This window comes from Aquila chrysaetos, chromosome 16 (assembly GCF_900496995.4).
Source record: "Aquila chrysaetos chrysaetos chromosome 16, bAquChr1.4, whole genome shotgun sequence".
Lineage (NCBI taxonomy): Eukaryota > Metazoa > Chordata > Aves > Accipitriformes > Accipitridae > Aquila > Aquila chrysaetos.
The window spans coordinates 9,979,089-10,006,675 of record NC_044019.1 but is presented as its reverse complement, the minus strand read 5'-3'; the positions used below and the strand labels follow the sequence as shown (position 1 = coordinate 10,006,675).

At 49.8% G+C, this 27,587-nt stretch overlaps 1 protein-coding gene across 8 annotated transcripts in view; it reads left to right on the top strand.

Moving 5' to 3' along the window:
* SLC25A22 (solute carrier family 25 member 22) overlaps window positions 1-27,587 on the top strand; it is a 53,447-nt gene that overhangs the window by 9,355 nt on the left and 16,505 nt on the right. For 6 of the 8 annotated variants that reach the window (XM_030039157.2, XM_030039158.2, XM_041129281.1 and 3 more), the window contains exons 2-5: window positions 13,523-13,638; window positions 17,775-17,900; window positions 21,286-21,341; window positions 27,130-27,220. In XM_030039157.2, coding sequence (XP_029895017.1) covers window positions 13,619-13,638; window positions 17,775-17,900; window positions 21,286-21,341; window positions 27,130-27,220 — 293 coding nt within the window. In that variant the 5' untranslated portion in view covers window positions 13,523-13,618. Of the gene's footprint in view, window positions 1-8,177; window positions 8,196-13,382; window positions 13,393-13,522; window positions 13,639-17,774; window positions 17,901-21,285; window positions 21,342-27,129; window positions 27,221-27,587 lie in introns of those variants that run through there. The other 2 variants (XM_041129278.1, XM_041129280.1) reach the window with 2 other exon arrangements.

The window sequence follows — 27,587 nt, the reverse complement described above, 5'->3', positions numbered from 1 at the left end:
CTCCCTCCATTTTGGCAGTAGCCTGAAGTTATGCTGGACTAGTGGTTGAGTAACGACAGCCTCTGCTGGGAAAGAGAATCATGTGGCTTAAGAGAGATGCACTTTCCAGGGGCTAAAAATCCCTAGTATGGTTTCCTTCATGAAAATATTTGCATCTTCTCTGCCAACCCACTGTCAAGACTGCATCGAGCCTGTACCAGTGCCTCTTTGGGCAGGACAAACTGCATTGTACTACCCTTCTGCAGCCCTGGGTCTCACCTGGTGCCTGATTGTATATTCTCTCTTTGAGGAGGAGAGTCAGCATCATGTCTTTAAAATACCCTGCAATTCACATGGCATAGTCCTTGCTGCCAGAGAAAGGTGGTTGCTTTTCAGGCCTCCTGGGGATGGCCCTGTGTACCTCCAGATGCACGGGGTGTAGGAAGAAGTGGGAACACCTTTTCTTTGCTCTGGCACAGTCCCCTAGTGTTCACAGGAACAAGCACATGCTTCAGAAAGTGCTCGGTGAGCACGTGTCCTTGGAGATGCAAAGAAGTATGACCGACTTCCTTTCTTCTTCCTCTCCCTCCCTTGCATGATGCCCAGAGATGGTGGCAGTGCCTAGCAGACACCCTCAGCGTGAGCACAGCTGATGCTGAGGAAGGCTCCTTGCCAGGGGTGGCAGAGGTGAGGGATCTGGCTACCCTTGGGCTGGAGGGACGGGAGGCTCCTCTCTGAGCATATCTGAACCTTGCTGGGATTGTGTGTCTCTCTTTCCTGCTGTCTTTCTCCCTGCCGCAGTCTGTCCCTTCCCCTTCCCGTTTCTGAAGGCTCTGTTCCTGTTTTGACATGGGAGGTGCACACAGTCCTGCCCGCCTGCCTCCATTGCCAGGTTAAGTTTAGGGAGCTGGTTGGGATTGCCTAACTTGCTTGAGCTCACCCTGCAGCTTCCGTGTGCTGCCTGTCCAGCCGAGCTGTCCCTGGCTGACCTTGGGGACGTGGAGGAGACAGGTCTGCGTGAGAAGCGGCGCGTGGCAGGATGCTGGGTGACTTGCAGCCCCCGGTGCTGCTGCGTGGCTGGAGGCTGCCGGTGCCACGTGGTCCCTGTGGGAAAGGGGCTGCCTGCAGTGTCCCAGGCTCATGGTCCCAATGCAGCAGGGTGTCATCCCGAGGCTTGCGATGTGCTCTGGGCCACGGAGGTTGGAAGGCACAAGCCAGCTAGCCCTTTGGAGAGGGGATCCCCTGTCTGTCATTGCACCAAGGGCTGGGTGAACGAGCAAGGCTTCTTGCATGTTAACAAGGCAGCTGGGCTGAGCAAGCTGTAGGGTGCAAGCCGCAGCGCTCCTCTGCTTCTCCTTTGAAAGCCATGTCAAGGCAAGTACTTTCTGCTCTCGCACAGCTATTATGAAAGAGCCTGGGTTTGCTGTGCCCTTCTTTCCCTTTGCCCTCAGGGCACGCTGGGCTTGTTTGAATTAATGTAATTAGCACATGCCTTATTAGCTCACTAAGGCACAAAGAACTCATGTATATTTGTAGCCAGGTTAAGCAGCCCCTATTAATTTAATAACCGTGTCCTCCTCAGTGGATGGCAACAGTTAATCGCTGGTGGTGACTCAGGATCAGCCAGCATGGAGGGAATTTGGGCAAGGTGTATATGTGTGCGGTTCTCTTTTATTGTGTTGTATTTTTATTAATGAGCAGAGCTGTGAAGGGAATTAGCAGCAGGCGCAGCAGACGGAAGGAAGCTTTCAGTGCAGGTTTGCTAAACAGCCAGCCCTGGATATTTTCTATGCTCTACGCTGTCTGTAGAAAAGGATCTATAGAACGAATCGGCATGATGTGACACAGGCTGGGAGGCAGAAATATACAGAAATAAACTTTAGTAACCCATGCTTGAACTCTGCTCCAAACAGGTTATGAACTAGGTACTGATAGTAGTTTTGCTTCGTTGTCTACCCTGTTTCCCCTCAGTGAATCCTGGGGCAGAGGAAGTGGCTGGTGTATTCTAGCGCTGCTCATAACTGAGACTGCGAAAGGGCAAGCTTCTCGTGAAAGGACAAAAAGTAGTTGCAGGCAGTTTCATTCTCTGCAGTACTATGGTCCTCAGTCCCTTTTTCTGGCCTGGGTTTTGCCACGCACAGAGCTTAGCGTCCCGTGGGATGCTGCCAAGATGCTTGCCACCAGGTTTTTTGTTGGTTTGTTTTTGTTTTTGGTTTGTTTTTTTTTTCCCCAGAAGATGCAGGTCATGGGGGTGAATGCCAGTTTGTGCTCCACCACCCCGGAATGATGCAGCCTGCGAGTCCAGGATGGTGGCGTGTGTCTCTCTTCCTGTAGTCCTGCATGTGGGATAGTAAGGTCCTGTACTGCTTCTAAAACTAGTGAGTTGAGCTTTTTAGGGGCTCTTTTCAGCCAAGATCACTACACATGCAAAGGAGGCTTCCTGCATTTCTTTTCTTCTCCTTCCTACAGTAATCACAGGTCATGCTCTTTGCGGTGACATGAGCTGGAAGGAGGAGAAGGAAGAGTGGTGCTAGAAAGCAGGTGATGTGCTCGCACAGTTTTGGTCAGGTTTTCTGCCATTAGCTGTTGGGTGAGATGCACGTATCCTGCCTGGTCCCCCTCCCCCTTTTTACTTTTCTCATTTGCTGTTTCTCGCCCTTGCCAAGTAAGCTTGGGCTGTCAAGGCCTGAACTGTTCCTGGTCATCATGAGCTTGTTCAGGAGCATCATTGAGAAGATGAGGCTGTTACAGGCAGACGGGCAAGGAAACCCCATGAAATTGGACAGAAGTGCGTATGTGCTTGTAATAATGTGCCCTCTCACTGCAGCTGGCTGGGGACCAAGTCCCCAGGCTCCAGCAGAGACGATGAGCTCTTCTGGCTTGCATCTGCTGAGGACCTGGCCCTCCTGGGAGGCACAGTAGGAAAATAAAAGTCTCTGTGAGATCTCTATGGAGTTACAGGGGATGCACATGAGTCCTTCTGCAGCAGGTTGGAGCAGATAAATTTATTTCTTCTTCCTTAGAGCCTGTTCCTGGCACAGCCCAATGCTTGGATGAAGGTACTGTGAGTGGTTAGTGGGCTGAGGAGCTGCCACAGTATATGTTGACTGGTGGTATGGAAGTACCCACGTGCAACTCCTAACGGGTGTATTGCAGGAAAAAAAAGAAAAAAAAAAGGAAAAAGTCTGCAGGAGCAGAAATGGTTGCTGAGGTACCTCGGATGCTGGCTGGAGATGGTGATTTCTTTTTCCTCTTTTTTTTTTTTTTTTCTTTTCTCTGTTTCAGGGGCAGGAAGGGACACTGCATGGCTTAGTGGTTAGGAGGCTTTCTGTGCAGGATCAGAGCAGCCCACTGGCTCAGAGCTGTGGGCCACTTGGCACACACCAAGACGGGAGCATTTTCCAGGCCAGCTATTTTAGCCAGTGAGGATTTTTGTTCCCTTCTCTGTTCTCTGTTCGCTGCTTTGAATGAGTTTGGAGAAGGAAGGACCAGCCTTGACATAGTAGAGTTTAACCCAACAGCTTAATTGGTCTTCCCTTGCGCTGTGCTGTGGGAGCAGCCATGTGTCAGAGCCAGCTCAGCAGGCCTCTTGCTGGCTGCTGGGCTGGAAGGGATGGAGCTTAGTTTGTAGCCCTGGAGTAGCTGAAGTTGGGGCTATTTCTGGTGTGTGTCTTGTTCAACCTGAAGGAACACAAGGCAGGGGAAACAAACTTGGATTTGTGAGTTGTTTCTTCTCAAAAGAAGAAGAGTTTATATTCCCCCCCCCCCCCCCTGCCTTTCAAAGAGAAAAAGCCTTTTCTAGGGCTGCATGCAGCATTCTGAGAAAAACTGTACTCGTCTTGTGACATGAAGGTGGTAGTCATCCACAACAGTCAGTCCTTGACACAGCTGCTGCCAAGCTCTCTGGCCTGTGGGCCATCGTCGGGGTCCTGGAGGCCTTGGCATTGCATCACGTCCATCCTGAGTGCCCCATGCTAGCCCCAAGGCAGGACCACCTGGGGCACAGCACTGACCTGCACTGACAGTCCTTCCCCTCTGCAGCCTTGGGTTTGGCAGCAGTGAGCTGGCACTGTCCCAGGAGGATGCACTTCAAGGCATCTAATAGGAACAGCTCTGTGGGTGTTTGGGTGTTGCTCTGAGGAGGTACTGCTGCAATTTGGCCCAAAAAGGTCCTTATTCCTCCCAGCAGGGCTGCTGGCACCCCTTTTCTTTCGGAGGAGATTGGTCTGCTGAGAGCCAGGAGCCCTGGTTTTGTTGCTGGTGCAGAATGAGTGGTCCCTTTCACGCCCCAGGACCTCAGCTCAGCGCTCTGCCTCATTCCTACCCAGTGAGCTAGAATCCAACCCTCTCTTTCCCTTGGGCTTCTTGGTTGTTTTTTTTAATTACTGCTTTGTACATGGTGATTATTTTAAATTAGGAGGGGGGAACCTTTTTTCTAGTCTGCCAGTCTCTTGGCAGAGCACCCGAGTGAGGGATTTGCACCATTTAGTTTCTCAGTGGTAAGTCCTTCTGGATCAAAGGGTTGGTCTGTCTGTCACGGTCAGTTAGCTCTGCCTTTTCTGGACCACCACAGATTATTGAAGAGGAAATGCTATATATAAGTTCTAAGTTTGTTTGTTTTCCCAGCTCTGTCTCCCGTCTGCCAGACTCCCAGCTTCTCAGCGAAGCTGTCCTCTTTGTCCAGCTAATGCTGCCTGTCTCTGAACCTGTAATTTCATAAAAACTGGTATGAAGAACTGATTCAGAGGAAGGTGGGTTTAAAAATAGTTAGAATCACACCAGTTTGATGTGTGACTACATGATTTCTCAAGTGGCAAAAAGGGGAAAGGGGCATCACTGGCAATAAGCACCCACTTATGTCATCCAAAGATGTTCAAGCTGCAAACTTGCTTGTACACCAGCATGATCATGTGTGGGCAATTTTACTATCTGTCAGTTAGCTTGTGCTTCCACTGTTGGCTCTTCAGCTGCAAAATACCATAGGCCATTATAAATTTAAAATAATAATTTTCTCTAGAAGTTGCCACATATATATAGTTCATTGTGTTTGCTATGGATTAGTTGTTCTGTAGCTACTTTTTACAGATCCCTTTGAACTGGTGCAGGGACTTGCAGGTCTCTACAGACCAAAGGCAGGAGCCCACCACTATTTTCAAGCAGAATGCTGGGCCTGAATTTCTGCTATGGCCATGCTCCAACCTCGTATCACCACATCACTGAAGATTTTATGATAAGAGATGCAAGGGGTTTTGGCCCTCTGGCTCCTACACCTCTTGGTCCATGTTTCTGTAGAAGCCATGGAGAGCCAAGACTGAGTTTGCCTTTGAGCATGAGTAGTTGTCCATAATTCAGAGGCATGTTACTTGTGTTGTAAGTGTTCAGAGGAATGAGGGGGGGAGCAGGGCTGTCACATGCTTGATGCAGCATTTGTGCAGAGCAGAGGAGCCAGGTCTCTTGAGAGACCCCCAACTTCAGCTACTCCATCCACTAGACCCAATTGCCTTTTTCAGAACTCGGAGAAAAGGCAGGCTGAGATGGGGAGAGCACCAACAGCTCCCACGGGTTTCCTTTGCTCCCCTCCGTCTTGCCAGGGGTGCTGTGAGCACTTTTAGACCTGTTATCTCTCTCTCCTGTGAGGGAAGGCACTGCAGTTACTGCCTGATGAGAATGTTTTAATGTATTGCCCTCCTATGGAGTAGGACTCTGCTATGTGTTCTCAGTGAGATGACTGCAAGCTCATTTGTCCTGCTGAAACTTTCCCTCTGGTTCGTTCAGCTTGGCAGCCCTGATGTCTTGGACAGCAAGACTTGCCCTGGGTGAGTCATTTCTCCTCACTCATCCCATCTTGCAGTTCAGCTGCAAAACCTCCAGGACAGGGACTGTCCTTGACTGAAGGTCTGTGCAGCCCCTAAAATAACAGGTCCCAGATCTGCGCTGGGGCCTCTTGGTGTGCTGCAGTGCTGATACCCAAGCCCAGTTTCAAGATGAGCATCAACTTTCTGGCTCTCAGTCCAGGGCAGTTTCCCACAACATGCAAAGTCAAAGGGCGTATCTGGCATTTGTTCCAGATTGGCACAGGCCTGCTCCTTGAGTCTTTCCATCTGACTTGAATGCAGATGGCTTGGCATTGAGCAGTTGCCCTTTGCAAACCTTTCTGCCCAGCTGAAGTGGGATGTGCTCTGGTAACTGGAGTGTGATCTGGTGCTAGGACTTATGAACTGGACCCTGTTTCCTGAGCTGTCCTGGAGTAGAGCTGAGGGGTAGGAGACTCGTCTGGAAGAGAGATCATGTTGATGTGAGGAGAGGCCTCCATGGGACTCCCCCTGTTAAGCAACAGGGCAAACGGCTTCTGTACTAATCTCAGCAAGTTGCTGGTTATTTGGCCTGGAGAAGCTCTGCAGGTCAGGAAGGCACTTCTCTTGCTGCTCACAGTGCCTTTTGGAGGCCTTTCTCCAAGCCTTAGCTCTCACAGAGGTGACGGAAGATGCTTGTTGTCTTGACTTATTGCTTAAGGTTTCTCAGCAAAGCAGGCAAAGTCGCATGATGCTGTACTGGGAGTGGGGGGCCAGCCTGTTGCTTCCAGCAGGACTGAGAGCCCAGAGGGGCAAAAAACTGGGTGTGTTTTTCCTACTCCTTCTGCCCAGAGGCAGGAGGATCCCCACCTCCTTCCCTGCTCTTTTGCCCTCTTCCTTTCCAGTAATACCTGCTGCTCCACTCACTCCGATCCTTGCTTTGGGCTTGGCAGCCAGGTATGCTTTACCCAGTGTCGCTGAGGCCAAGCAGACAGAGGGACTGTTGCTAGGTGCAGTAAAGTGTCTGTCTGATGGCTTTGGGAACTCTTTTGCTTTGCATCAAGGTGGTCCAGCTGACTGAGGCCAGCAGGCAAATTGGGGTGGGGGGGAAAGAGAGAGCTGCCTCCAGCACATGGTGGGACTTTTGTCTCTGAGATGGGAGGGTTGGTTGGACCAGCTCAAAAGCAGCTCTTGAGTGCTGAGCCCTCTCCCTCCTTGGAGAGTGGTGGAGGTGGCTGCGTTTCCAAGGCCAGTCTCTGCTGCCTCTGTTTTGTCTTCTTGACTGCTGTTGTGTGAAGGTAAATGAGGTCTCTGAATTTCCTGTAATCTCAAATAAATCCTGGGGGAGAGGATAGTTGCAATACTGTTCATGCAGTACCAGAATATAGGACATTGCTGTAGTCCCAGGGGCTTGCAGGATTGTCCCCTGTGGCACTTCCACCATGGCCCTGCTGTGGCTCCTGTCCTGTCACAACATTATGGGTAACTACACTGCTCTGGATGGGTAAAGGATGTGGTGGGCAAGTGCATCTAATAAGATGTTGGACTATTTTTGTTCATGGCTTGTTTTTTCCTAAGCTGGACTGTTGTCCTGGGAGCAGGGTGTTCCTCAGACTGCCAGTTGTGATTGGAAATCCTGTCTGAAGGTAAAGGGCAAGTCAGCGACAGAGCTGGAATGAGACCTCAGGAGCCTTTGCTGCTAATCAGGAGTTTTTGTCCTCTTTTTCCCCTTTGTGGGCATCCAGGTAAGTCTGTACTGCCACTACCTGTCTTTGCAAAGCCAAACGTCTCTGTAACATGCCCTCAGCCTGGGGACCGTCCTGCACCGCCAGGGAACTTGCCTATTTCTTTGTGACATGAAGGAGATGTTTTGAGGCGTTCTATCATCACAAGGTCTCGCAGCATGGAGAAGTTAAGGCTCCCCAGACTGAGCCCAGTTTGCAAGGAGCATGGAGGCCAGATATGGGGGCAAAGTTTGCCTGCTGTTTTGCAAGGGTGCCAGCCTGACTGTTTTCACTGTGAACGTGCTCTGGCATTTTTGGCTGTAGGTGGGAGGGTGCTGGGGGACACCTATCCCGAGCAGCCAGCGGGATGGAAGCTGCACAAGGCAGAGGTAAGTTTTGGAGGACAGAAAGGACTGCAGGAGCTGTGGGCTCTTGTGGGGGCCTGTCGGGAAAGAGGAGTGAGCACCCTGTGTGCTGGGGCTCAGCATCCCTGCTCTCTTGCAAGCTGAGTGGGCGCTGTGCCACTGAGCCTGTCCCCATGGGGGTGGGAGCAAGCCTATGGTGCAGGCAGGTGGCATGGCACCTCCCTGCTGGGACTTTGGCCTTTTTTCACCTGAGGCAAGGCGGGGACCTGCCCTGGGCTTGGCGCTTTCAAAGCCCAGTGTCATACGGGGACAGTCGGCCGCTGACTGTGAGGCAGGTGAGTTTGCGTCTGCAGCCCCGGGGCTTCTGCCTGGTGGCAGAATGGTACGAAGGGTCCATGCTGTCCCACTGCACAGCCGGGGAGGTGACAGTCTGTGAGAGTGGGGGAGTGTCCACCAGTGTGTTCGAGAGCTGCTTTGTTTTACTGAGGACTAATGCCGTGCCTGGTGCTGCAAGGAAATTCATGTCAGTCCCTGCTTTTGAGGGCCTAAGGGCAAGCGAGCAGCAGAGATGAAACTGCTTCTGATTGCCTCCATCCCCTCCATCCTGAAATGTCCTGAGCAGGCAAGGGCCAAGTCAACAGCTTCTCCCCAGGTGAGATTTCTTGGTGCCAACTCCCTTGTGCGCTTTGTGCCCGGCACACATCTAGAAAGCAGCTTTTCTCCAGAAATATTTGCAGTTCAGTTTGCACTCCTTAAACCTTATTGTTGCGATGGCAGCTTTGCTTCAGTCGTTAGCAAAACTTGGCAAAGTGTCCATACCTTCAAACGCGTTTGCGCTGTGAAAGCAAGCAGTGTGCTGATCCCAGAGGGTTTCTCTTCTCCTAGCAGGTAGTAGTTGCTAATGGCTTCCCCTGCTGCCTCCCCCTTCCTCCTTCGCTGACTGTCGCATGGCTGTGTCCTCTCAACACAGTGGATGCTGGTGCAGCTTCTGAGCCCCTCTTCTTGATGTCGGCTTCTCTGGCTGGGGCACTGAGTTTGTCTGCTCTCAAGACAAATGGAAATGTGTGGAAGGGAGTCCTGTCTTCCCCTTCTGCCATTTATTTTCAAGTCAAGGTTGTAGTCTGAATGTTTGCTTTCAATGACAGCTCCAGCATTTGCTGGCCTCCAGTTCTGTCTCATCCCTGTCTGACCGCTCTACACAAATGTTTGTGCTGGCACAAAAGCAGACATGGGAACACATGTTTAGGTGTAGGGAGAGGATGGGATTGCTTCCTTCGGCCGCAGCGACAGCTGACATTGGCTAAAGGTCTTCTGTCAAAACGGCAGCCTGCGTGCGCTCAGATAAATCGGCATGTCCAACCGTCTGTGCCTGAGGGCTGGTGGAGGGCAGAGGCGAAGAGTCAACCTTTGGGGTGGGGCTGCTGGCAGGACTGGGGGAGCTGGTGGACTGGGAGCCCGTAGCTGGCTTGGAGGATGCCAGCGGTGGCTCTGGCAGCCTGGCAGAGGGAGAGCAGGACAAGAAGGAGGCTGCTCAGCTGTGGGGACCACCAGGGTCAAACTGTGGGCAGAGCAGTGGCAGCTGGAGGTAGAGGTGGCAAACCACAGCCATAGGGCATTGCAGTGGCAATAAATGCATTGAGTGTGGTCAAAGAGGTGTGGGTAAGCTTAATCTGTTTCTTCTCCCATGATGTCTCAGCTTGTGGAGATGTTGGACGCCTGTATCTCCATCCAAGCTTGCTGGTGGCATACATGGCATGTGATGAGACCATGTGCCCCCTTCCATGCCCCAGGCTGGGCAGTGATTCTCTGGTAAGCACTTTTCCTTCAGGTGGTCAGGCAAGAACTGAAGGTTAAGAGTCCAGTGCCGTGTCCCAGGCTGATCAGGAGTGCAGCAGGTTTGCAGTGTGCAAAGGTTGGCCATCCTGGAGAAAACCTTACCATCTGTGTAGCGTAGGTGGATGAGCGTGTGTGGTGTGTGGCAAGGCAGGGGAGCAAAATAGCACCATTTTGCCAGTGGCTGAGGCTGTGAGGACCAGATACATCCAAAGCTGGTTAGGTTTGCGTTGTGGTACCCCCAATCTGGCTGCTCTTGTTGCTCTCTGGAGCTGGATTTTGGGAGCTGGGGAAAAGGAAGAGGCTGGGTTGAGGAGGCTCCTGGGCTATCTACGTGTGGCAGTGTGAGCTTCGGGCCATTTGCACTGCTTCTCTGCCTAGCACCGAGGCGATTCCCTGTGCTGTGGTGTGTGCGTTGCTCTGAAACTAATTTGCTTGATCATTTTAATAAATGTAGAAGGGATGTCCTGGTGTGTGAGTAATGGGGCATTAATCCATGCCTAGCTGTGTTAACAGCACTCTAGGAAGGAATTAACGCCACATAATTCATTGCCCGTGCAGCTCTCGCTCTCTTAGTTATGGGATGTTTGATTTAGGAACTCTCTTCTGTGAAGGCTGCTCAGCCTCTTCAGCTTTGAGGTGGGTCTCTGGCAGCTCTCGTTTCCCCTGCCCATCTGCTATCAGTTTCCTCCCGGCTCCTATGCTCCTCGTGCCATGCAGGTTCCCAGTTCCAGCAGTGCCATTGTCCACCTGTCTTTGAAGTTTAACCATACAAAGACTTTCTGAGGCATCAGCACCTTTTTGGTGCTGCTGGCTTGTCTGCTGCCCCATTGCAGGTGCTGATGGGAGGTTTCCTGAGAAGATGCAAGCCCTGCTCCCTGACCCTACTCCCATAGGAAGCCCTGGAGCTACACCCCTGCTTGGCTGCAGAAGCTTTGCTTGTCTGCTTTTGTTTGCATTTTTTGGCTCCTGAGAGCACTATGTTCCAGGGGAGATATACTTATGTCTTTACTTAATCTCTTTCCTTTCTAGGTTAAATGTATAATATTGTTCTGGATTTGTTTTTTTTTTTCATATCCTATAAAATTACCAGCATTTTCCTCCCAGCCTGTGTTTTTCCTCCTCAGGCTGCAGGACTGCAGCTGTTTTCCTGCCCTGGGAGGATCTGGGATCTGGCTCTCCCCAGGAACTCCCTGGCCAGGGCGCTGGAGGCTTAATCATTCACCATCTTTTAAGGGAATCAGGGAGTTCTGTAGATTACAGCAAAGTGCTCAGATGGAGTTTGCAGTGACTTTGGGTTTGTTTTGCAAATGGTCATTTGCTGGAGCTCTGTTTAAACAAACAGAGCTCAAATAAGCTTTCCACTTCAGTGCATTAAAATCTCTTAATGCATTAAAATCCCCTGGCCATGGACATTCAGGCCTCCGTTGTGCCAGGTGCTGTATAAACAGTTATCAAGTGCTGGTGTCTGCTATAAGATGATCACATCGTTCTCTTCCCCTTGCTTGTCTGCAAGTTGAATAGCTTTTGTTAGGGGAGATGATACTAGTCCTGGCATTTGCTGGCCCTATGGCCAGCACCAAGGAAACCTGTAACTCTGCCTGGTTTTAAACTCAGGAAGATTGTTTTTACCCCTTCCTGCTGTGCAGTTGCAGCAGGAGCATCTGTTCCTTGGTGGGAAGCAGCAGCAGTTTTCCAGCTGGGTCAGACAGCTGGGGAGGGCTTTGCAGTTACCGGGCAGGTGGAGAGCTGAAGCCAAAAGTCAAAAGAAAAAGAGAGCAGAGAGCTAAACCCAGCCGTCCCAAGTTCCTCTCGGTGCAGTAGCATCTTCTCCCACCCCCATCATCCTACTTGTGTCAGCAGGTATGAAGCAGCCCTGTGATACATTTGTGTGTCCATCAGTCTCTCACTCTTTTGGCTACCTGTCAGTGGTGAATATTAGCCTTGCTGTCTTCTCTTGCCTTGCCCTTTGCGATGGGTGCCTGGCCTCCTGGATGCCCCTCCGCAGGGAAGACTGCAGCAGGGGCAACAAAGGGGGGGAGTTTGCCAGACCTTGGAGTGGGGTGTCAGGACCGCTCGGTGCATGTATTTTGGCAGAGCTGCTGCCTCAATAAACAGAAATAGCCCGTTGAGGGTAGAGACATTATCAAGTGAGTTTTCATGGTTCAGGGCTTGTTTATGTCAGGGCTACAGGCTTTCAGCAACTGGTCTTCCTATATTTTTATATTTTGGTCTTGTTCTGGTTAAATTGATAGAGAATTAGATTAATCTGAAACAAACTACTCTTGTGGATGTGCATATGAAAGCACATGCAGCCAAAGGTGTATGCGATTTTTACTCGGAAAGTGCAGACTTAGCTTATCTGGAGATTTTTAAGGTCTGCTTCCACAGATTAGTTGAGATCAGGTAAACTGTCTGAAGAGGGGTCCTGGAAGGGATGGAAGCTGTAATACTGTAGTGTAGTGGGTGAGGTTTGTGTGCAGTGTTTTGGAGAGGAGCCCCTTTCCTTAGCGAGCTCTGTGTGCTGGTCTCATGGCTTTGCCTGAATGTGGAACTCCAGAAAAAGCAGTTTTAATCTCATGTTGTCCAAGCATGGGACTGTGGAAGTGCTTTCAGGCTGCCCTGTCCTTGGCACGTAATGTGACAGGGAGGGGAGCAGGTCAGTGCTGAACTGCGTGTAACCTCACCTGCTCTCCTTCCCGTATCTATTTGCACCATCAGCAGCTCTTTACACTTTCAGGGACCTTTTATTCTCAGGCGTGCCTCTGGCCCTCAGGTTGTATCTCCAGAGCAGAAGTGTCAGCCTGAAAGCCACCTTGTTGGATGTGAGATTCTGTGTGGCTTAGGAAATCTGCAATTAAGGGGCAAATTTCATTCCAGAGGCAAAGGGCAAAGATATCTCCTCTGCTTCTGGCTCGCCACCCAGGTGGCAGCTGGAAGGGCAGAGGGAGGAGAGTGGCTGAGTGCTGCTGAGATGCCTGATGGAAGCGTGGGGCACCTGATTCCCAGGTTGGAAGTGAGGAGGAGACAAGGACCCCTCCAGAAAGCTGAAGGTTGTGGCCACTTCTGAAATTTTCTCCAGAGTCCAGATTTCTTTGTGTAGTGACTTCTACCAGCTCTCGTTAAACAGGAGCAATTAGGAGTCTTAGAGAGAACCGTTTCCTGCAGACTTGGAGCTTCAGCGCTGTGCCAGTAGACACTGAGCTCAAAAGAGTGGTCCAAAGGGCAAAGTCACATCAATAGCTTGGGGAGGGAGAGGCACTACTTAAAAGACAATGTTGGCACAAGATGGAGCATGGGCTGTCCATTTGGGCTGGGAAATAGAGGAAGGATTGTAACCGCTGGAGGAGCAGGTTTTTGAAGACTGTCCTTTAGAAACAGCATGTATGTGTTGGAGGGAAGTCCTGAACGGGTCTCGCGATGGCACGTGATTGTCTTGGGGTGGCTGGGTGGACCTGCAGAGAGTTGGAGGTCCACATAGTGCTGTGTGAAACGCTCCCTGGAGTTCAAGAGAGCTGTGATGGGTACAGCTGTCCTGGACGTTGGGCAGAGCTCGTGCACTGCCTGGCTGCTGCGCTTCCTCACATGCTGCTGGAGCCTGATTACTCTGGCAGCTCTTCCCTCCGTATATGCTTGTATATTTATATACACACACACACATTTATAAGGCTCCCTCTGGAGCTCAGTCTCCTCTCTGAGGTGACCAGGTGCTCCCTTAAGTCACTTGTTCCTCAGCTGGCCTCACCCTGCAGTCTGCCCAGTAGGACCTGAGCTTCAGGAAGAGTGTGTCTCAACTTTGTCTCCTTGGTGTCTTTCTCTCCTTTCCCAGGAAGAAACTAAAGTGAAAAAGAAGTGACTAAAAAAGAAATTAAGGAACGATTTGAAGGAACAGATTCATTTCTTAACAAGATCAAGTTTGAATTAAATGGCTGATAAACAGATCAGGTAACTTTTTAAAAAATTTTTGAGTTGTTGGTTGTGCTTTAGACTTTTCTTTTAAAGTCTTTCAAACTTAATCCCTTTTGTGATACAGGAGTTTGGAGGAAATCACCTGATCATCTCTTCTGGCCTTAAACAGTTCTGATTCCATCTCTGCTCCTTTCTTACCTGCTTTTTTTCAATCTTCTCTTATTTTCTGTCTTTGCCATGTTGTCACGTCTGTGCTTTCTTCAGTTCTTTTTTCTCGCTGTCTTTTTCTTTCTGCCCTATGCTTTTTACCCTGCATGAGTCTGTTCCTTTTTGCTTCCTCTTTCAAAGGTCAGCTTGACCTGCTGACTTCAGCTTGCTGCCATCAAGGGAGCAAAGCCAGGGGATGCAGTGCTTGTAATTACAAAGTCCACGTAGATGAAGCCTTGTGCCCTTCTTCTAAAGCCAGTCAACGCTTGAGTGATTACAGGAACATGAAGTACCAACAATAATCAGTGACACTTAAGTGCACAGCAGGAACTTAAGAGCGTTGGTCCTGGCATATACAAAGGCTGGATTTGAGTCCTTTCCGGAAATGAATTGGGATGCATTTTCTGGAAGGATGCAGTAATACCTGTAGCTTCCTAAGAGCTGTGTCAGATGGATCTGCACAGTCCTGCACGTGGGTTTAACTTTCTGCTGCTTATGAAGTTGCCCCAGATAAATGACTCCTACATGCTGTGGGATTCCTGTGGGTTTTTCTGTGGTCCTCTTCTAACATCTAGTTTTCCAGGTTACCAGCTCAGGACAGGAGGGGTCAGTGGGTGAATGAAACCTGGTGACAGAGGGCCAGGACTTGGCAATGCCTGAATGCTACAGGAAAGAGGGCTGCCCCTTCTTAGCGTTTGCCATGATTAGGGTATCTTTCTGCATGCCTGCCTTCTGCAAATGAAAACGGTCCTGAGCTGCACTGATAACAAGACAGCATTGTGGAGTGTTTATGTGCCTAGATTTGCCCATCATCAGTTACCCAATTTGGAGAGCACTTGGCACTCTTCTTTTACACCCATGAAGGGCATGCTGAGATTCACCTCCATGGAGCCTGATGGGTGTATGTGCCTGATAGCCTCAGCAGAGCAAAAGGACCAGATGTCCGTGGCCATTTGAAGCTTGGTATTTTCAAGGAAGGGAAGATGTGTCCTCCAAGATCTCCCCCAGCCCCTCCAATGTGCTCTTGGCAGTGTGAACAGGAGCTTGCTGGCTACAGGGACTAGTTAAAAGGGCTGAGGAGGAGCACTAGGAGAACTGGGATGCCATTCTATCCCTTCTCATGTTAAACTGAGCAAATGGCTTTATTTGTGTGCTAGCCTGTGTTGTCCCCGTTTCGCTAAGCCCTGTGCACTTAGGTAGTGAGAGGCAGTAGCTGTGCAGAAGCTAAATAGGACAGAGAGACCAGGCACAGTGGATTCTCATCCCATGAGAGAGCAGAGAGCACCGAGGTGAAAAGTGGGATGACTTAGCCCCAAGGGAAAAAGCTTTTGACTCGGGTGCAGTGCCGTCTGTTGCAGGTTCTTCTCTGTGCCCCAAATCCCTCATGTCTCCCACTTAAGTCATCTCTTCTGTCTGTGCGACCACAAGTCTGCAGTGGTCACAGGCAGCCAAGCCAAGGAGATCTGTTTAAGCTTGGAGGATCTACTGAACCATCTTCGCTTGCAGCGTGCATTTGTCATCCCTTAGCAAAATAAGATTGTTACCAAAAATCTAAAATCCACAGCAGTGGTTTGCTGCACAGCAAGATCAAGTGCATTGCATTTCTGCAGCAGTGGACATGGAACTTGATCTCAGCATCTTGCCAGATACTGCCATGTAATCCATCTGCACTAGTCTCCCTCTGCGGTACACATGGGGGAACCTGGGTAGTTGGATTTAGGTGTGATGGGGGTGTTGAGCAAGGGTTTCTCACCCACAGAGTGAGAGGCTCTCTGCAGTCCATGTTGCCCAAATTTTTGGCTTGCATAGGCACATCAGACTATTCCCCTTTATTGCTGGGGTCTGTGCTGAAATTAGGGAATCTTTTGCACTTAGGGTGCCAGCAGGCAAGATATTTGCCACGTGTCTGTCTGTCTCCAGCTGATATAAACCCTGTGATGATTTCACTATTGGAACAGGTTGAGAGAGGCAAGTGTTTGCCTGCCCTGGGTGTTTCAGGGACACTTAGAGAAGTGATGACAGTGCTGAGGCTGGAAAGGGGAACTGGTTGTGCCTTGCAGTCTGTGACCTGCTAGCAGTGAGGAGGCTGATGTGATCCTGCCTTGAAACACCCTCCTTCCCAGTGGTGCCTCCATCTTGACATGCTTTTATCTGGTCTCTAACCTCCTCTTTCAGTGTGAGTATGGGTTAAATAAGGAAAGCGCCATGATGTGAAGCTTACTGTTTGGAATTTTCCCATGTCCTGAGCACAAGTTGAGCGTAGGAGTTTGCAGGCAAATCTGTTCCCTTCTCAGGCTGTGGTGCAAACATCCCCGAGGCAACTGAGTCTCGAGCTGGTGAGATCTTGCAGTCTGGGCCCTGCACTGAGTTCATGCACTGATTTGGGCCTGCCTTCCTAACGTGCTGTGCTTGATTTAATCTCAGTCTTGTTTGGGGATGTGGGCTGAGCTCAGGTCTGTCTGTCTGCCCATCCTCGGCACCTCTTCTTCCAGCTGTGCCAGCCCTGGGGCTGCATGTGTGTGTTGTATTGGTGTGGGTATTGAGGAGGAAGGAGCTCTGGCTGCAGGAGAGCAGAGGCTGAAAGGAGTTTCCTGGAGTGTCAAGGTCATGCTTAGCACTTGTGGGCAAAGACTTTTATTTTTTTTCCACCTCTCTTTTGTCTGCTTTCTCCAGGGATACCTCAAGTTGAAACCCTGAGTCTCCATATCCTGCCTTTCCCTTGAGCCTGGAGCTGAGAGGCAGCTCTTTCAGCATGGCCACTTACTGATCCTCTCTGCAGTTGCCCCTTGATGCAGAGTGCTCTGCAATGCCACTGGGGGACAACGTGTTTGCAGAGCTTCACCCCAGCATGCCATGGCCAGCCTCACCGCTGCTGCTTCCCCTGGGTAATGCAGCCTGTGCCCCCATCCAGAGCATCATGTCACTGTTGTGAAAGTCAGCATGTCCATTCCCGCTGTGGGAGGACTCGGCCTCACCGGCTCACCCAGCTGCAATCTAGGACTGCTGTCAGCCGTCAGTTTAATATCTGACACATCCTGTGTTCAGGGAGCCATATCCTGTGCTTTATTGGAGGGAGCTGACTCAAACAGGCTTCCTTTGTCTCTGTGTGTAGTGGTTTATTGAGCATATAAGTGCTGGACATTTTTTGTAATTGAATTTGCTGGGAACCCATGTTTGGCTAATCTGGCTTTCACTCAGTGCCACGTGCAAGAATTCCCTGTAGGAGCACAAAGGCAAGCAGAGAAAGCCCTGCATTTTGGAAGCACATGCAGCCAGCCAGGTTTTGATTTCCCTGAGAGGTATGAGCTCATGTCTCTGCATCGCAGCCGTGCAGGCTGCCAGTCCGGTGGTTTCACCAGACTATTGGTTTGTGTGTGTTCTCCTCGCTCCGGGCGGTGGGTCTGGAAATAGTTTCCTGGAGCTGCAGCCGTCTGCTCCTTGGCTGCCAGCTGGGCGCTTCTCCTGGGCTCATTCCCACATGATGGTAGCAGCTGACGTGTCACGAACCTCTCATTAGATGTGTATCTGATTGTGGTGCTGAGAAGCATTTGCCAGTAAACCTACTGGCTTGGATGCCATCAGGCCCTAACTGAAGTCAATCTGTGTGGTAGGCAGTCCAGCACTCTGTCTTTTCTCCTCTAGGGACAACAGAAACCCTTGGGTCCTGGAGAACAAGGTTTTTCCTTGCTCTTAGTGATGTGTGGCTTAGCTGTTTGGCTCCACTCCACTCATCAGTGGTTTGTCTTGATGCTATGTGCTGCTTTCCCCTCCTCCCCTCTATGTATGGCAAGGGCCACGCTTTGCCTTGAGGCAGAGCTCCCTTCATGCTGGAGGGGGGACAGCCTTGTTGCACAGTGATGTGTTAACTCTGGACATGCAAAAGAGCTCTGTTCTTTCCTCTTTCCCTCCCCTGACGTTATGCCAGTGCTAAGACATCTGTTTCTCTGCATCTCATCCCCTTACAGTTTACCTGCCAAGCTGATCAATGGAGGGATAGCTGGGCTGATTGGGGTCACCTGTGTATTTCCCATTGACCTGGCAAAAACTCGCCTGCAGAACCAGCAGAATGGCCAGCGGATGTACACCAGCATGTGAGTACCACCCGCACGGGCAGAATTTCCCGGGACTTTTGGTGGGGAGTCCTTCCACTTTTTCAGGTGTGTTCAGCACTTCTAGGAACTGGGCTGTCCCCAGGAAAGCTGGGGGACAATCTTGAACCAAGCTGTGCTTGAGCAGATAAAGCAAATAAAGGAGCTATTCAGGCTGCTGAGCCCAGCAGGCAAGATCTCTGCAGAGGACACTTCTGTTTGCATGCCTTGCTTGGGAGCAGTGTGTTCACTGCTATCAGGGCTCAGGACCAAAACACAAGGAGCCCTGTTTGGTTCTCTGCTGGACCACAATCAGGTGCATGAAGGAATTTCTGCCTCTCTTCTCTTTCCATGGCTCTCATATTGGAGGTGCTTCCTTTGCTGTGTCAGTTGTAAAAAGAGGAAGCAGTCACCTACTCCCAGTCTAGAGCACTGCATGGAGACCTTTTGAAGGGTCACAGGTTGACACATGCTGTAGTTACCCCAGCAGTCCTATGTAAAAAAAAATTAAGTGAGGTAGAAAAAGAAGGCGTGAATATATCCAGCCCACCAAATTCACCTGGGATTTATGTAGGATGCTTAGGGCTGTGTATCTGCTGGGGGAGTGTGCACCACACTCAGCACAAGATGCTTTATCCTAGGAACTAGAGTCAGGCCTTAGTTTTCCAAAAGCACTGGTGTCATTGAGGGGGTAGAAGGGACTGGGACTGATGATGTGTGTCCTGTCCTCCTGCCACCTTGTTCAGAAGTAGTGTTATCTGCTCCCTGCTCCTCCACACCAATACTTTCCTCTTTCCTGCACAGGAGAATTTGAGACAGAGTGGGAATAGGAAGGAAATGCTTTGTATGTTGATGGTTTTAGTCTCCGGGCCTCCTTGCTCTAGCTGACGACACGTAATTATGCATGAGCTCCGGTGTGCCGTGGCAGACTGGTGCTTCCCCTGACAGTTACAGTGCTCTCTGCTCCCTGCGTTGTTTGTGTGCCCAGGCGTGCTGGCAGGACATGGCCTCCCATCTTGCCTTGCCTCTCCTTTTTGTTGTGTCCTGCTCCTGCCGCTGCTGCAGTTTGCTTCTCCTCCCTGAGTGTCGCTTCTCCCCCAACCTGATAGGTGACAGCAACAGGAGTTTGGGCAGGGAGGAGGATTTGTAGGCTCCCCTTGGGAGTGCCAGGATGCCTCATCTCTGGAGAGGGGGGTCAGTAGGAGAGAGGCTTTTAACCTCCAGCAGTCGAGTGCAGATCTGCTCCGTAGCCAGGATTTGTTGTGGGATGAGGCGCCGTTAAGGAATACACAGGTTTTACCCTGTATATTTGAGCTGGCTCCTCCTAAGAGCCTGTGACAAAGCTTGGATGTGAATGAGTAATGCTGGAGGTGTTCCTCTGGCATTGGCAGCAGCTGTGGGGATAAGTGAAAGGGTCTTTGGGGGCCGAGGGGCCAGCAGGGACAAGGAAATAATGGGGATAACACATCCTCTAGACAACATCAGGCCACCCTGTGTCCTACCTAAGCAAGCAAGGGAACGGCACTAAGAGGATGCTGTTACCATGCATGGAGCATGTCTTGAGAGACACCCTTACATAAGCTAGGGATTTGGGAGGGCTTGTCTGAGCTCCCCAGTTACAGGGGCTTATTTTTGGGAAATACTGTATGCCCATCGATACCAGATCTCAAAGATGTCTGCTGAACACCCAGGAAGGCAGCAAGTTCATTTAAAATTTTGGCTGTCATGCCTTGCTTCTGCTCAGCTCAAGAGACCTTTGGCATCAGGGGAGCCTTTCCTTTGAAAGAGACAAAGACACTTGGGAGCAGCCCTGCGGGAAGGAGAGAGCTGGGCTTTTGGGCTGCACTGCCCCAGGTATGTCTTGTATAATTTTAGTTGGCTGTTGGTTCCCTTTTTCCAGGGAGAGGAAAGAGCTGGGCATGGCCTTGGCTCCATGTCGCTCTGCTGCAGCTTGAGGGGCTGGGAGTGACGTGCAAGCCTTACGGTGAGGTAGCAGGGCTGCCTGAGCATGGTGGGGAGCAGCTCTTCCTGCTTCCCTCTCTGTTGTGGCTTGTTCAGAGCAGCACCACTGGCTCAGGAAAAACGCCTTGCCTCCAGCATTGTGGTGGAAGAGCTTGATGGGCGGATAGAGGAAAGGTGCCCCAAGATGTCTGGGGCTTACAAATTGGGGGGCTGCTCCCAAGAACAAGATGGGTGCATGCAAGCTGCAGGAGCTGGGGCAGGGTGCATGAAAGATGGGGTCCCAAAGGATGCAGGGTGTCCCAGCAGAGAGGGGAAACTCATTGCCATGACTGGGAGCATGCAGGATGGGCTCTTCACAAATAATGTGGGGTACCCTAGAGCAGTCTTGACCCAAGCAGGGCCATAAAGCCCTCGAGGGAACTCTGTATTTCCTTCTCTCCCACCTCAGCACTACTACAGAGCGGAGATTGAAGTTTACTCCTTGTGTTGCCAAATCTCTTAGAATTGTATTATTGTTTTCATAAGGTACACTTCCCTTATTACTACTTAAAAGAGCCTTTTGTTCCTTAATTACGTATGCATGCACACAGAGGAGGTACCCATCCCTTCCCAAAGACAGCAAAGCAACCTTCAGCCAGTGCCTGGGCTTCACACAGCCATGGTCCAGAGAGGGAAACTCTGCCAGGGGATCTGTCCTGCCTTCCTGAACTGCGCCTCTGGGTTTGTTAGGTGTGTGCGGCTGTGCCTTCGAAAGGCTTTGAGCCATTCTGGCACTCTGCACAGTTTTCCTATTTGCAGTAAATATAGTTGAAACGAAGGCAGTGACGGTTTTCCCCTTGGAGCAGACCTCCGCGGCACCCTGCCACGCTCTCCCCGGGGTGAGAGCCTGAGAGCTCGCTGCCTGCTGTGGGACCCGAGGTATTAAAAGTAAGTGCTTTAATCTGCGTGGGAGGTCACAGATGACTGAGCGTTCAGGTCATCTAGTGTTTGTGTGCCTTGTGTCGAATTTCACCGAGTAAGTCAAGCAAGTCAGCACTGGGGGTTTTGGCCCCCCTCATTTCCCTTCCAGAGCTGATTTAAAAACACGCGCATGGGGATCTGCTTGTTAGAGCATCTCATGTGTGTTTGCCACAGGGGACCCTGGATAAACAGCCCTTGCAGTGACACTTTTCCCTTTTGTGTTTCTAGAAAGCAGACAGCACGTGCAGGGTGAGCCGCAGGTTTCAAAGCCCCTGTGAATTAGGGGCTGAAATTGGACTCAGGCCTGAACAATGGCACATTCAGCAACTGACAGGGTTCCCTTCTCGGCTCAGGGTTTTGCTGACAGATAGTAAATGAAAACCATTCCAAGAGATTTGTTTTGTTTTTCTCTGCTCTCACCCACCTTTGAGCTCCTGTGGCTTATCTCTCTCTGTTTTGTTTGCAGGTCTGACTGCCTCATTAAAACAATTCGGTCGGAAGGCTACTTTGGCATGTACAGAGGTAAGTAAAGCTGAGTCGGGCACGGTGCAGCTTTTGCGTTGGAAGCACTGGTGCGTGAGTTGGAGGAAAAGCCCATATTCACTGGCTTATAAAGCAATAACCTAGCAATATCCTAAGATGTTAAAAGGTGCAGCTCTTTCTGAAAATGAACTCCTCCACGCCAGGTGTCTGCTCAGCTCTCCACCATTGAGGACTTGAGTCTTCCCTGTAGCTGTTCTGGTGTTAAACCTTACCATTTATTGAAGTTCATCTTTACTAGCAGTTTAAGTGAAGCTGCTGGACTTCATTTCAGGACTGTATGTGTGTGTTTCCCAGCTCGGGCACAGTAACTTTTGTCAGTAGCAAACCTCTTAAGTGTCTGACTTTGTGGTTGATGATTGAATTTATGTCAAAGTCCCCCACCAACATGGTCGGGCCTGCTATCCCATCTAGTTCATAGTTTGTCTCCAAAACCAGCTGTCTCTCAAGCATGTCCGAGTGCTTTGTTTAAGTGTTAAGACAATCTGCAATTAAAAAAATATTTAAAAATAACCTACCCCCAGAAAAAACTCCTTTGGGTGGTAAGAAAATCAGAGATTGGCTCATGGTGGAGCTTCAGCTATTTAGTTGTTGTGTGCTAACCTGCTAGAAATCTCCTGGCTCCTTGGCTTAGGCTGTTTGTTGCAGCAGTGAGTTCCTCAGTTGACATTATACCTTTCTATACCTTTCAAAATCCTTGAAAGTTTTTAAAGATTTTGAGGAGAGAGGAACAGCAGGCCAAATTCTGACTTTACTTGTAGCAGAGGAAAATGTGGAATATCTTCTTGGCTTTCAGCACAGGCTGAAACTGGCTTAGTCGACACTGAATTCTGATTGTTTTATATACTGGTATTCAATTGCCTGAATATGCAGTTTTTATCTCTGAGGTGTTCAGATAGCATTCTTTGTGGCACTCATTCACTGACAAAGCCTGATTAAAGTACTACTTTGATTAAGTGAGTCCTTGCTCTTTGTTTTTTCAAACGGGAGTCCGGAGGTGCCGGCACCTTGCTGTTGGCAGCAGTAGCGTCTCTTGCCACTTCTTCCATAGCTCCTGTGGAAACACACACACTGCTGCCTGGGAGCAGGCGCTGGCTGTTGAGGCAGTGTCTCTTGCCCAACTTGCTGGTGGGTGTTTCGGGGGAGTGGGGTGGATGCCGGGGATGGATTGGCTGCTTCATGCCAGCTTTTCTGGGACCAGGCAACAAGACAAATAATCCCGAGGAACCCTGGCAAGCTGCATCTTCGATGCTAGTGGTGACATGTTACCCCTTGGTTTTTCTGGGAAGCTGGCTGCTTCTGTGTTCCTAGCCAGGAATGGAGCCTGCATTTACTTTGGCTGTAAATATGCAGTGGCAGGCTGCTTGGTGGGGAGCAGAAGGAAGAAGCTGTTCCTGGAAACTTACAGGGGAGACTGTAGGACCCATCAGGGATTTTGGGAGAGACAGCTCAGTCCTGTAAGGCATAAGGTCAAGGAAGGGATGTGCATCTCCAGGCCACTTTTCACTCCCAAGCAGAAATCTCAAAGGGTGCGGAGGGTTTTGCATAGCTCTTGCTTTTCCCAGCCATAATGAGTCTCATCAGCTTGGTCCATGTCCCACTAACTTTGTACACCCTGTGTTCAGGGAGCTGATAGTGGCTTGAATTTACTTGTCACTTCTGACTATTAAATGGGGGGCTGGGTTTGGAGAGGGCTTTTGTGAATAGCTCCAGCTCCTTCCAGAAATTCATAGATATTTCAGCATGGCCGGGGTACAAAGGTGAGTCCTCCAAGTACAGCAGTCCTGGTCTCTGTGCCTCAGTTCTGTGAGCTGACATTAGCAGCCCTTCCCTCCCTCTTGGGGGGAGGACGGGTGGGTAAAATACATCCAAGATTTGTGAAGAATGTGAGTACTTTTGTGGGAAGAAGGTAAAGAGACGGCTCAGCCTTGCAGACGGGAAGATGGAAATCAGGTGGTGGGATTGGTTCCTGCTCCCTCCATCTGTCCCAGTTCCCCAGCAGAAGTTGCTATATGACTCACAAGCTCTTATTTTCAGCCTTTAAGATGAAATTGGGAGGATTATATGTTAATGTGCTAAAGTGGCAGCTGCTGTGCCCCATGGAGGAGTCACAAGCATGTCAGTTGTCCCTGCAGGGCACTTGGCCTCAGTCGGAGGACAGAAAGGGTCTGCTTGGGTGCAGCCATTCCCACTGTGTGACTTCATGTCTCCTTTGTGTGTGAATCAAAGCTCCTCAGTGCGGACAGGAGAGAGGCTTGAGCTTGTAGGATGCTTTTCTGCAAATTCTCTCTTAAGTGGTGTGTGTGGACAGACAGTCCTTGTTCTGTATGAGTAGCCCATAGTGAATTGTGTGATATATAAGGCAATCCCAACATTTCTCTCAAGTTCTTCCCAAAAAGTTACAGGGATTCTTGGGTTTGTTTGGGGGAGGAAGAAGAGGAGGTTTTTTTCTCATGTTTTTTCTGTAATGTCTAGGTAGCAGCAGTGCCTCAAAGCTGGGTGGTGCTGTCTAGCCCTGTCTGTGCTCAAGGTATGACGGTGTACTGCCTTCAGACATGAATGAATCCATGGTGCCTGTGGGCTCCTGGACCATGTGGACACCAGTGGAAGGGGACTTTGGAGAGGCCCTCTCTCTGCTCCCTGCTACAGTCCATCCAGAAGCCACCTATAGATCCCAGCACATGTCCTGGAAAGTCCCACTGTTGTTTGCAGACCAGCTGCTTAGCCTAGCTGGCAGGAGCCAAAGGAAAGCCTGAGGAAATCAGGCTGCGGGAATGCCCTTTGCTGTTGATGAGGTTTGGAGAATAGCTGCAGTTTAGCTACAGTAGTGTGGCAGCCTTCCCTGGCCTCTGCTAATGATACTTCCCACATGCACCAGTGCCACACTGGGGATGACTCAATCCCCCTGTTATGTAGGTTGCTGGTGGTATATAAGGGCTTCTATGAGAAATGTATTTTGATAACAAAACGCAAGGCTCGGTGAGAAGATGGCAGTTATGAGTTCAGTTGGCAAACAACTGCTTTTGCCTCTACTTGATTTGTTCTTTGTAGTGATTCTGTACTTCTTTTCAAAATACTTTCTATTTTTTAATGATTGCAATTTATTTTTTCATTCTGCTTGTCTGTCCTTGCTTCTGGTATACATAGCGTTGCCTATAGGCCAAGGTTAACTTTAATTAGGGAAATAGACTCATTGGCATAGCTAGAATTGAAGAGCTATGAGATTTTGTAAAAAGGTAGAAAACGACGTGGAAAGCATACAGCCAGCAGCTGAAGTATCTAATTTCTCCTCCTCCAGTGAATTGAAGCTGTTAGGGATTATTGAGGACAGGGATTATGCATTCTCTGCTAAGCAGCTTTACTGAAAATACCAAAGATGTAGGAGAAAACGCAGGTTCATTAGCTTTTCTCTGTATATTGTGTGTTTTTACCTTCTGTTTTATTTGCAATTGAAGGAGAAATTGCTGTGAAAGCCTCTTGGCTCCTGGAGGAGGTCACCATGTAGTAGCATACTTCTTGCTTACGTTTCTTGCTTGATGGTTTGGAGTTTGTTTTCTTTCTTTCAATGAACCCTTTGCACTGGTGTTAGAGTAGCAGTTTATTCTTTTTTCTTTCTCTCCTTGTTTTTCCAAGGAAATGGTTATTCATGCTGCATGTCAGTAATGCACAGGTGTTTTACTTTCTAGCCATTAGGAGAGAGGTTGAAGTTGTCTTCAACTTGGCATTTGAGGAAACACTTCCTGGGTAGCCACTTCCACTTAAAAATCAGGCTGTGTGGATTTGCTTTGTAGATCCTGATATGACTGACATTAAAAGGTGGAGGTAGAGCGTGAGGATCATGTCTGTGTAGCTTTTCATCATGTGCAAGAGCCATGGCAGGGGGACATGATGTGTAGGAAGCACATCACACTGAAGCAGTGCAATCACTGGTACACTTAAAAGTTTGCAAAAACCCAGGAGTGTGAGAAGGCTGCCCTGCTCCCAGGCTAGTTAATTTGGCTTCTGTAGAAGACGATGGCATTTGTTGGATGTCATGGCCAGTGTGGAACGAATGCGTTGGCTTAGCTTGCTATGAGGCAGTGTTACTCTATTTTCTGCAAAATCTGAACATGGCAGTTGGAAGGGGGGAAAATGTGTTGGGCTGCCCAGCCCTGCCCAGCAAAGGCTGTCTGTTTTCTTGCTGCGATTTCCTGCGTGATGGAAATGTGTCCTCTGAGCAGAGGATGTGGAGCCAAGGATTCCCGTGTCCTGGTCCCAGTGGTACTGGTCCCAGAAGTCCTAGATGCAACTTTGCTTCCTAATCTGAGGGAAGTCCCCCTAAACCTATGTCTTTCCGTGTCTAATTTAGGAGTTCTTTAATAGTTTGGGGAGGGAGGGGAGTCCATCCTGAGGAACAGAGGATTGAGTTGCCTTTCTTTAGGTGTGTTGAGCCCTAATGGCTCCTGTCAACTTGTGTTCAAACCTCCTGAAAATGAACCCTGCCAAGTCTTTGGAGCCTAGTGGGAGCACAGGCTTCTCTGTCTGCTTCACTTTGGAAAACGGAGCTTTGGGACAAGTTGTTTAAATCTCTACAGCAAGCATAAATGCAAAAGGTATACCCTAGTATTTGTGTTTGTCCTTGCAAAGGTATTTATAGGCCATTAACAAGACTCAAGCGAAGATCTTCCAGAGGGCTTGGAACTCAGTATGCTTCAGTGCAGGCAGGGAGAGCTTGCGGTCATCCACTGGAGGACTTCTTGAGCCATAAGATTTAAAGGGAGGAGAATATTCTGGAGCATTAATCTGATGGTGCAAAACCCAGTATGCTCAGAAGAAACTGGCCCTCCCCTCACTCCATTTTGCCCAGGGCAGCTTGAAAGCTGCCTCCCAGCCGCTGTGTTGCACTAATGCTAGTGTCCATGGCCCGCAGCAGCCGGCCAGGCCACGCAGACCTTTCATTGTACAGGCACAATACAGGGATTTGGTGTTTGTTGCTCCTGACAAAAGGCCACTCCAGTGGGTGCTGGGGAGGCAATGCTTGTTTACACCCCAGGTCCCCCAGCAAGCCTTGCCACGGTGCTTGGAGGGGAATTTCTGCATGCTGCAGCTTGTGGTGGACAAAAAGCCACTTCAACGGTGGCTGTTCTGAGGGTGACACCCAGTGGTGATAGACAAGGGAAGGCACTTAACTCCAAGGGTTGCTCTAGAGCTGGCTGACTTCTGTGCAGATGAGCCAGTTGCTTTCAACCAACCTCCAGGTCTTTCCATGGCTCTGCCTTTTCTGGGCTGCCTGGTAAGCGAGCTGCTCTGCTTTTGGTGATGGTGGGGCAGGGACACTAGCAAGAAGGTGGGGCAGGGGGCTTTTGCTTCTCAGCATCACAAAGTATTTGCAAAGCAGTTGGGACGGGTTATTAATCCAACTTGTACTCCTTTGTTGAAGGTCCGATCTGCATCCTTCTGGATTTGTAGGAATGCATCCTTGGATGAGAGAAGAGGATGCATGTATGCATGGTGGGAAGCGGTAGTAAAGCTAAAGAAATTACAAAAAAACATATTGCAAATGGAGTAGAAACACTTCAGGGGATGTTTTCAAAAGCCTAAGGTGTTGGGAGGCGGAAATCCTATTAATTTCCAGTGGTGTTTCACGTTTCTAAACCCCTTTGATGCATTGAGAGCTCTCCTTCATCAGTCCTTGGTTTTGAGCAGGAGTTACAATGCATTCCTGAAAGATCCAGTTAACGGTTCCTTTATTCTCATTCTCCAATGGCCTTTTCCTCTTTTCCTTGCTCAGGGGCTGCAGTGAACCTGACTCTAGTGACCCCAGAAAAGGCTATAAAACTGGCAGCCAATGACTTCTTCCGGCATCACCTCTCCAAAGATGGGTGAGTAAGAGGTGCAGACATTTTGCATTCAACTTAAATGACACCAGCTCTTGGGACAAGACTGGCGAGATGTCAGGACAAAGGTGGAATGGGGCGATGTGATGACTGAAATAGGAGTTGACCTTGAGCAGCTCAGCGGGTGATTACATTTGGGCTAAGGATGTAATGTCTAAAATGGGAAGTGAAAAGCACTCCGCTGGATGACTGCTTTTTGTTCAAGCTTCTAAAAATAGTCCCAGATCTAATCCAAGGTTAGCAGATCCAGAATTTGTAGGCAAAATATTTGAGAGGAACCCAATGGCACTGATCACTGCTCAAACAGCTGCTGGGAGGACCCTTGTCCTCAGCATCCTATTGGATGCTGTTA